At 58.8% G+C, this 10,164-nt stretch overlaps 1 protein-coding gene across 2 annotated transcripts; it reads left to right on the top strand.

The window, feature by feature from the left end:
• Positions 1–357: 357 nt before the first annotated feature.
• On the top strand, positions 358–9,800 carry FOXA3 (forkhead box A3). Of its 2 annotated transcripts, none has more exons than XM_056137184.1 (2): positions 358–389; positions 8,205–9,800. In XM_056137184.1, the coding sequence occupies exon 2, from the start codon at positions 8,235–8,237 to the stop codon at positions 9,177–9,179; it is 945 nt and encodes a 314-aa protein (XP_055993159.1). In that variant the 5' UTR covers positions 358–389; positions 8,205–8,234; the 3' UTR covers positions 9,180–9,800. The 2 variants fall into 2 exon arrangements, with proteins under 2 accessions (XP_055993159.1, XP_055993158.1); XM_056137183.1 differs by lacking the exon at positions 358–389 and adding an exon at positions 719–842.
• The last annotated feature ends 364 nt before the right edge of the window (positions 9,801–10,164 follow it).

The following is a 10,164-nucleotide window of genomic DNA, read 5'->3' as shown; positions in this document are numbered from 1 at the left end:
GAGTCCTCCTGGGCCGGGCTGGGACTAGAGGCTTCTGGGAAATGGAGTTCAGGGTATGCCGAGCCCCTGGACGGCTGCGTTCACAGAGAGAACGAAAGGTTGCGGTGTTGGACGTGGTCGCTCCAGTGGAGTCTGAGCAGAGACTCCGTCCCTTCCGCCCTGGGGGCGGGGACGGGGGGCGTCCCACTATCGACACAGCTTGCAGCTGTCGGAAGCTTTATTCTTCAATGCATCCAACGGGGAAGCGCTTTGGAAGGTTCCCTTAGCGGTCCCGATGACCGTGGCCAGCCCGCACCGCTGGAGTCCACTGTGCCCCGAGTCCCTTTGCCTTCCCTGCGCTGGCCTCTGTTCCTTCGCCCTTTTCCTGTTGAGATGATGAAACCCCTGGGGTACGAGCAGGGGAGCCCTCAGTGTCCACAGGGGTCTCGCCCCCGGCGCTCTCCCCCTCCAGCCCTCTGCGTCCCGGCTCTTGGGGCTCCCGGCGTCTGGAGGGGTCTGTCTCCCCGCATTCCTGCAGGGGGCGCCCCAACCCGAGCTCGCCTCCCTCGGGGAGGCGGGAGGGGAGCCCGGGGCGGACCGGGGCGGGCGGGGTGGCTGGGGCGGGGTGGGGGTGTCCCGGCTATAAAGCGTGGCCGCCTCCCGCGGCGCCCCGGACGGCTGCGACCCGGGGCTGCTGGACGGGCGGGCGCCAGGCGGGACTGGGACCGGGAGATCCCGAGCGCTCGATTTCCCCCGGGGCCGGGGCGGGGGCGGCTGGGGGCGCAGCCCGGGGGATGCTGGGCTCGGTGAAGATGGAGTCTCACGAACTGGCCGAATGGAGCTACTACCCGGAGGCGGGCGAGGTGTGTCCTCGGGACGGTGGAGCGGGAAGTGGGGGGCAGGAACGGGGCGGCGGGCTGGCACGCGGGCCAGGACCGGGGCGTGCGTCCCAGCGGGCGCCGCGGATGGGAGCTGAGCGGGGACCCACGGAGGCCAGGTGTCGGGGTGCGGGGGCCCCGGGGGCCCCCGGCACGCGGGCGCGGGCTCCGAGCCGGCCCCGCCGAGGGCAGCTGCTCCCGGGGAGTCGGAAAATTTCGGCAAAGGTCGTGGCCGAATCGCGAGGGCTGGGTGTCGGTTGGAACCCCCGGGAATAAAAAATTGGCAAAGCCATGAAGTGAGAGCGCCGCACGAGGAGCCCGTGTTTGAGGGTTCAAATCTGGGAAAAGAGACGGGAGGGGGAAGGCTGAGAGCGGCGGTGTAGAGTGGTGTTAGGAAGAATGGGTGTTCCCCCAGAGAGAAGGCAGAATTGGGGTTCAGGCGAAGGCTCCCGGGGTGGTGATCTAGGGGAGGTTCAAAAACGGGGACTTTCATGTGCAGGGATGAGAGATGGGTGCGGAGAGCCAGAAATAACAGGTGAGTTTGGAGCTGGGGCGCCCTGAGATGGGGGCGCCGAGGGGACCAGAATTGGGAAGTCGGGGATCAGGACACGGGATGGAGCCTTGCGTTTAGCCCAAGAGGGGTCCCGCCGCACCCCCACCCCCATCCCTACTCGTGACCCTCACCCCTGGCGGCTGAACTTCAGGGGGTTAATTGTTATTAGAGCCCGCAGCAGGGTTCCTCCTGACTGGAGAGGGGCGGGTTGAAGATTTCTCACCCCCCACCCCTCTTCCAGCCAGCCCTCTGCAGCGCCCCCTCCCTTGGAGGCCCTGGAGCGGGGATGGGGGCGAGCCACATTCCCTCCGAGAATCCTGCCCGAGTTCCAACTCTCAGCTACCGCTGAGAAGCCCCGGGAGTGTGTGGGGAGCAGAGGGAGGTGGGGATCCTAATGGGAGAGTTACGGGGGTCCACGCACCGGAGCTCCAGTGGGTTGGGGGGTGGGGTGGGAAGACAATTTTCCAAAGAGGTGGGGCACAGCCTCAGCAATGGAAGCCGGAGGGTGGGACTGCCAGCTGCATCTCCAGGTCTCCAGGTTCTGCAGGGAGCCCCGGAGGGCACCCCTCTGGGCAGTGGAGGTGTGAGGTGCAGGTGGGGTAGGGCAGGCTGAGTAGAAAAAGGCTTTGGGGTAGTGAGAGATGGGGGGGTGGCTAGAGGTGTCTTTTGTGAAGTTGGGGGAGGAAGGAGGCGGACCAGGTTCTGGGGGTTTTGGGGGAACCCTTGGCTAATCAGAGGTAATTTTCCGAGGCACCTTAAGAAGTAGATTGCTCTGAGGGTCAAGGCTGGAGGAGTTGTGATGGGGGGGTTCAGTCTGCAATCCGGGGCTCATTTGTTGTGGAAATTGCATTAGAAGTTAATGGACATTTTATTGAGGGGCTGGATCTGAGGGTGCATTCCCAGAGCTGTGCTTGGGAAGTTACTTGGAGAACCATGTGTTTGGAGAGGCCGAGCCTGGAGTGGGGGGTGGGGGGGTCTCTGAGCTCCAGACCTTTGCTCTGTCTCGGGTCCAAGGGAGAGTTTACAGATAATTAGCATCGGGGCTTATTTTTGATTTGACCAGTGTTAGCTAGAAATGAAAATGGAAAATAGAAAGGGGGCTCTCCCAACCTCCTCCCCTTGGATCAGAGCCGCAAGGATTTAGAGGGACCCCACTGCTTGGTACCTGCAGTGCCCTAAGACAGGGTGGTGTGTACACACACACTCACACACAAATTCACACATACACACACACCACACAACATACACACACCCCACCGGGGCTGGGAGGAAATTGGAGGACTCTCACCATGCAGCATTCCCGCGTTCCTGCAGTTCAGATGGTCCAGCTGCTTCCCCAATTCTGAGATGGGGGAACCAGGAGCAGTGGGGGTTGGGGGCTGCCTGGGGTAGGGTGGGGTGGGGGTGCTGCTGGGAACAGAAAGGAGTCCTCTCCCTCCCTCCTACACTCACACACACTCCAGTGACAATAAGGAAATGAAAAGGGAGAAATTCCTGGCTGTTGAGGTGGGGGTGCAGGTCCCCTGAGGGCTTCCCCCCCTCAATCCCAGCCCCGCCCTGGCAGGGGAGATCCGGCTCAGACCCGGACACTGGGGGTTCATCCCAGCTTGGGGCGTGGGAAAGCCTCGGGTGGATTAGGGCAGCTGCAGAGCTGGAGGGCAGCAGGAGGACTTCCGGGTGGGTGGGGACCAGGGGAAGGAGGGGGCTCCCCACCCCCATCCCCTGCCTGGAATCCGAGCCTGGCTTCCCCCCTGCTACCCCAGAGTGACTCAGCTGAACAAACCTGGAGCCCCAGGAATCTCCCCCTTCTACGTCTGCAAGACCCCCTTCGCTGACCCTCCAGCCAGTGCCTAGGGAGGAGCTGGGGTCCCGAGACCTCTGGGGTGAAGGGGATGGTCAGCCAAGCAGAGGAGGGATTGGAGCAGAATCAGAGATGGGGGTCCCACTGGAGAGAAAGATTCAGGGAGAGGTGAGGGAGAGAGTGGGGAGGAGGGACGGAGGAGGGACAGAGGCAGGAGGGACAGAGGTGGCAACGTGGAGCCAGGAGGGAAACGGTGGAGAGGTTTTGTGGGAACACACATCCGGGTGGGCTGTCCCTGGTCCCTGCCACTCTCAGCTTCCAGGCGTTCCCTGGCTCTCTGCATCTTGGTTTGTTTCTTATTTGGGTTTGGGGCCACACCCGGCAGTGCTCAGGGCTGCTTCTGCTCTCAGGGATCACTCCTGGTGGTGCTCAGGGGATCTGATGGGGTGCCAGGGATCGAACCCAGATCGAAGATGCTCGAGGCAGGTGCCCTCCCTGCTGGACTATGGCTCCTACCTCACAGCATGGTCTTTTAAATTTTTGGTTTGGGGTTTTGTTGTTTGTTTGTTTGTTTGGGGGGGCCACATCCAGTACTTGGGGGCTTGCTTCTGGTGGTGCTCAGAGAACGAGTGCGCTGCCAGGGATTGAGCAGGGGTGGGCTGCACTCAAGGCAGCCTGCCCTGTTTCCTGCTCAGCTCTGCATGGGGAAACGCGCAGATGCCCTGACACAAGGCACAGGCATACAGGCACCCCCTGGACCCTGAGTGGTGGTTCTGACCGGATCACCCACTCCATGTTAGAGAAAGAGGCCAGAGGGTTGCGGATGGAAGTGAAATCACAGACAGAGAAATTGCCACCCAAGGGGCCTTTGTTTGCCTCTCATTTCCCTTCCTGCCAGATTGTCAGCCCTTCACTCAGGGATCACTGATCCTGGCAGTGCTCTGGGGACCACACAGGGATTGAACCCGGGTCGGCCACATGCAAGGCAAGTGTCCTTCCTGCTGTGCTATCACTCAGGTCCTACCCATAAATATCTCTTAAACATTTAACACAAGATATTGAGGTCCCAAGGCCCGACCTAGGCAAGCGCTTTACACTGAGTTACCGTCTTCACTTCATTTTTACTCTCTAAAAATGATCTCTTTTTTGGGGGGAGGGGATACCAGTAGTGTTAGCGGGGAGCATGTGGTGCTGGTAATTGAACCCTAGGCTCTCTGTGCAAAGCTTGAGCGCTCTCTCCCCAACCCTTGCTCTTAAAAATTGAGGGGCTGGAGAGATAGCACAGCGGGTAGGGCGTTTGCCTTGCACGCGGCCGACCCAGGTTCGATTCCCAGCATCACATATGGTCCCCTGAGCACCACCAGGGGTGATTCCTGAGTGCAGAGCCAGGAGTAACCCCTGTGTATCGCCAGGTGTGACCCAAAAAAGCAAAAAAAAAAAAATTGAGAACTGTGGGGATTGGAGAGATAGTACAGTGGGTAGGGCACTTGACCCTGGTTTGATCCGCAGCACCCTGAGGCCTGCCAGGAGTGATCCCTGAGTGCAGATCCAGGAGTAAGTCCTGAACAGCACCAGGTGTGGTCCAGAAAAAGAAATTTATTTATTTCTCATTAAAATTTGTTTGGTAAATAAAAAATTAATAAATAAAAATTGACTCTAAGGGCTAGAGACTTTGTACAGGGTGGGGGAGGCAGCAGCTTTGCGTGTGGCTGACTCACGTTCAGCTCCTGGCACCGAATGGTTCCATGAACACGGCCAGGAGTGACTGCTGAGCATTGAATGTGACTCCCAAATTTAAGAACTGGGGGGTCAGAGATTTGGTCCTGGGCTTTAGTTCGATTCCCAGCACGACGTCCCAAGCAGCCTCACCTCCCTTTGCATTACATCTCCTGGCACTGAACCGCCAGGCTGGTAGAACCCAATGTCACAAAGAGTGAAAGAGTGGCCCCCAGGCTCCCTGAGCTCAGCATGGGAACCCCCAAATCCTTCCTTTTTTGTCTTTTTGGGTGACACCTAGTGATGCTCAGGGGTTACTCCTGGCTCTGCACTCAGGAATCACTCCTGCTGGTGCTCAGGGGACCATATGGGATTCCTGGGACCAAAGCCCGGTGGACCACGTACCAGGCAAATGCCCTCCTCCTGTACATCCTGTACATCACTCTGGCCCCTATCCCTCCAAATTCTTGAGGCCCTCAAAATTTTTTGTGGTCTTTTTGGGGTGGCTATCCCCATTGATGTTTGGGACTTACTCCTGGGTCCGTGCTCAGGAATCACGTCTGGGGGCGCTCTGACAATGTGGGGGATCAGGGTTCAAGCCAGGTTGGCCACATTGCAAGACAAGTGTCTCGCTGTTGTACTATCTCTTCATCCCTTTTTTTTTCTTTTTCCTTTCTGTTTCACTCCCACTCTTCCTTCCCCAGGGGATGTACTGGGAACTAAACTCAGTACCACACACCACACGTGTCTGAGGTTCACATTCTACTAATGAGCAATATTCCAGGCCTCTCCAAAGACTTTTTCTCGTATTACTAAATTGCCAGATAGAAAATTAAAACTAACATCATCCCAGATATAGCACACCTGGTGTGTGTGAGGCTCTGGGTTTGAGCCCCAGCACCTGAGGGTGGAGAGATAACCAAAGAATATTAATAGGGTTGGCTGTTACGGACTAGCATAGAAAAAGAAAGTTTTTGCAGACAAATGTGTGAAGAAAATTTGAATAAATTAAAGTTAAAAGAATTAGGGGACAGAAAGATAATACAGCAGGGAAGGCAACTAGCGGACCCCAGTTCAATCCCCGGCATCCCATATGGGCCCCCAACCACTCCCAGGACTAACTCCTGAGCATCGCTGGGGAGCCTGAGAGATTAAACTTGAGCACAGGTTTTGCATGCAGGAGACCTGGGTTCAATCCTTTGTATCATAAAATTCCCTGAGCCCCATGGGGAGTGACCCCCAAAAACCAAGTTGATGTGGTCCCAAAATAAAAACCTTAAAACCAAGAGGTTGGAGAGAGAACAGTGATCAGGGCGCTCGTCTTGCACATGTCTGACTCAGGTTCGATCCCTGGCATCCCATATGGTCACCAAACAATGCCAGAAGTAATTCCTGAATGTCTTGAATGCAGAGCCAGGAGTATTCCCTGAGCATTCCCAGGGGTTGCCCCCAAACAAATGAAAATCTCTAAAGCTGAGAAAAATAAGTATGTATGTTTTTAAAAAGTCATTTTTTCAAACAACTAGTATTTTGTGGAGTGGAGAGATGAATCTTAGGGCTTTGTACATGTCTTCTAGCCTTGAGCCACGTGCCTCCACTCCCCAAAATATATCGCTCTCTTTTGAGAGACCATGCCCAGTGGTTCCCCTTGGCTTTGTGTTTCGAGGGGTCACTCCCGACTGGGCTTGGGGGGACCATATGAGATCCCGGAAATTGCACCTGGGTCAGCTGGCCAGCGCCCGCCCCTGTACTGTTTTTCCAGCCCGTGAAGAATGTATTCTCGGGGCCAGAGTGATAGCACAGCGCGGAGGGCGTTTTCCTTGCACACACCCAGCCCAGACTCAATCTTTGGCATCCCATAGGGTCCCCTGATCATCTCCAGGAGTAACCCCTGAGCATTGCAAGGTGTGCTTTCCCCCCAACCCGGGGCCCCCCCCACACACAAAAGAATGGATTCTCATTGCAGAAGCCAGAAAAATAGCACAGTGGGGAGGGCGCTTGACTAGCATATGGCCAACCCCACCATCCCTTAAAGAAGGGTGATTGGGCCTGGAGCGACAGCACAGTTGGGAGGACACTTGCCTTGCACATGGCAGACCTGGGTTCGATTCCCAGTATCCCCTATGGCCCCACAGGGAGGATAGAAGGGAACCAGAGTGGGGGATGGGGGCTGCACAGACAGATAGATGCTTGGTCCAATGACCCTCTGCTGCTGCCATTGAAACTCACCTCCCCCGTGAGCACCAGGAGTAGGGTTTGGATGGTGGGAGGGAGGGGTTGTTTGTTTTGTTTTGTTTTTGGACCACACCTAGGGGTGCTCAGAGGTTATTCCTGGCTCTGCACTCCAGAATTACTCACAGCCGTGCTTGAGGGACCCTGTGGGAGGGTAGGAATCGAACTCAGGTCGGCTGTGTCCAAGGCAAGTGCCCTCCCTGCTGTACTATCACTCTCACCCAAGCACTACCCAGGAGTGACCCCTCAGCGTAGTGCCAGGAGCATCACTGTATGCTCCCCTCCCCCCCGCCGCCTGCAAAAATAGAATGTATTCTTATTGCAGTGCTTGTCTTTGTAAACCTTAGTGGTCCAGGGACACTACCGCGTCTCCACAAGTACGTGCCGCGAGGGGGTGCGGTGCAGGGTACATGGGACGGTGGCTACTCCCAGCTGCTTCCAGGCTCAGTCTGTTGCAACATCTCAAGTCAGGAAGGTTCTGGAAAACTCCACTGCATGCTCCAGAGAGAAGGCGAGGGAAGAAGGCTAATTTTTCTTCCACTAGGCTGCAAGGACAGCCGTGAAGGACTCTCCAAACTGTCCTGGCTATAGTTGGGGAACCTCTTCGAAGGGACTCCAGAATACTGGGCGGGGGGGGGGGGGTGGACTAGGAGAGGTGTGGAGAGGGGAAGAGTGATCTGGGGGGCGGAGCCACAGTACAGCAGGTAGGGCACTCACCTTGTATGCTGCCAACCTGGGTTCAATCGCTGGCACCACCTAGGATCCCCCCAACCTCACCAGCAGTGATCGCAGAGTAGAAAGCCAGGAGCAAGCACTGACCACACTGTGTGACCCAAACCCCCTCCCATAAAAAGGGTGATTGGGGGCCCAGAGCGATAGCACAGTGGGGAGGACGCTTGCCTCCCCAGCAGCGGGCCTGGGCTCGATCTCCAGGGAGAATGGAAGGAAACCTGGGTGGTGCACAGACAGATGGACACTTGGTCCAGTGACCCTCTGCTGGCCGGCCCGGAAACTCACCTCTTCCCATCTCTCTCTTGTCCTCTAGGTCTACTCCCCCGTGACCCCCGTGCCCACCATGGCCCCCCTCAACTCCTACATGACTCTGAACCCTCTGAGCTCTCCCTACCCCCCTGGGGGGCTCCCGGCGTCCCCCCTGCCCTCCGGACCCCTGGCACCTCCAGCACCCACCACAGCCACAGCCCCGCTGGGTCCCACTTTCCCGGGCCTAAGTGGTGGCAGTGGCGCAGGTAGCAGTTCCGGGTACGGGGGCCCGGGAACCGGACTGGGGGCCGGGAAGGAGATGCCAAAAGGATACCGGCGGCCCCTGGCCCACGCCAAACCCCCCTACTCGTACATCTCGCTCATCACCATGGCCATCCAGCAGGCGCCCGGCAAGATGCTGACGCTGAGTGAGATCTACCAGTGGATCATGGACCTCTTCCCCTACTACCGGGAGAACCAGCAGCGCTGGCAGAACTCCATCCGCCACTCGCTCTCCTTCAACGACTGCTTCGTCAAGGTGGCGCGCTCCCCTGACAAGCCGGGCAAGGGCTCCTACTGGGCCCTGCACCCCAGCTCCGGGAACATGTTCGAGAACGGCTGCTACCTGCGCCGCCAGAAACGCTTCAAGCTGGAGGAGAAAGCTAAGAAAGGGGCCAGCAGCCCGGCGGCCTCCAGGAATGCGGCCGTCACCCCCGCCACGGCCACTGTCGTCGCCTCCCCGGCCCAGCCACCAGCCCCGGAGCCCGAGGCCCCGACTGGGGATGAAGTGGGGGCCCTGGACTGCGGCTCCCCGCCTTCCTCCACCCCCTATTTTACTGGCCTGGAGCTCCCCGGGGAGCTTAAGCTGGACCCTCCGTACAACTTCAACCACCCCTTCTCCATCAACAACCTGATGTCGGAACAGACGCCGGCACCCCCCAAGCTGGACGTGGGGTTTGGGGCCTATGGGGCCGAGGGGGCCGAGCCGGGAGGGTACTATCAGAGCCTGTACCCCCGTTCTCTGCTTAATGCATCCTAGCAGGGGGGACGGAGGGAGCGAGGCTGCTGGCCGAGCTCATGCCCAGGGTCTCTGCTCGCTGGGAACCTTCTGGGGCGCCCTGCAGGTCCCCGAGATAACCCCTGAGAGGGCGGGTCCTGGCGGGTGGCGTGCCCAGCCCCTAGGTGCTGTGAGTGGACCCCAGCGAGACGGCCATGTTGGTTGGCATGACTGGTGGGTCCCCCTGGCTGCATCTGGGATGCTGTGATGGACATGCACGCCCCTTGTCCACCCTTTGCGGGGGCAGGGCACCTCTGCCAGGCTCTCAGTTCCATCTGCTCTGGCCCACCGTGTGCCATGTCTCTATCTGGAGTTGGCAGAGTAGATGCCAGGTGGGACACTGTCCCAGACCCCCACCTGGGTGGGCAGATGGCACCAGCGTGCCCGAGTACCACCTGGCCCCCTGAACCCTGTGACCCTGAAGTCGTCACTCTCTTTCGGGGTGGGGGCACGGAGAATGCTCCTCAGTGGATTCCAGGCACCCCCCACCCCCGCTTTTTTCTCCCCTTTTCTGGGAGAAACCAGGACTGGCTGGGGTGTGGGGAATTTCTACCGAGTGCCCAGTAAGCGGGACACAGGCTGTGTGTGACCATTAAAGCACCGTTTCTGCCTCTTAGGCAACGTCTCCTGTCTTTGGCAGGGGAACCCTGGCAGGGGGGCAGGGGGGGCTGCGCCAGGACACCCCGATCTCCCTTCTCTACCCCGGCCCTTTCTTCCTGCCCCCAAGAGCTGGCAGCCGGGGAGGAGGGGCCTGGGGAGGCATCGACCTGACCTTTGGCCCTTGGCTGTCCCTGACCCCAGGACAGTTTGCTCACAGATAGCAGCCCCCGCAGCAGGGGCGCCAGGGCAGCCGGGGGAGGGGACTCGGCAGGTGACCAAGGCCATCTCCCTGTCCCCACTGCCCAGACCTGCGTCCCGGGCTTGGGCTCCCGCAGCCTGTGAGGCCTCTCAAGTGTCAGTTAAGTTT

Source organism: Sorex fumeus, unplaced genomic scaffold (assembly GCF_029834395.1).
Source record: "Sorex fumeus unplaced genomic scaffold, SorFum_2.1 ptg000122l, whole genome shotgun sequence".
NCBI lineage: Eukaryota > Metazoa > Chordata > Mammalia > Eulipotyphla > Soricidae > Sorex > Sorex fumeus.
The sequence above is the reverse complement of the archived record's forward strand: the minus strand, read 5'-3'. Positions and strand labels throughout refer to the sequence as shown.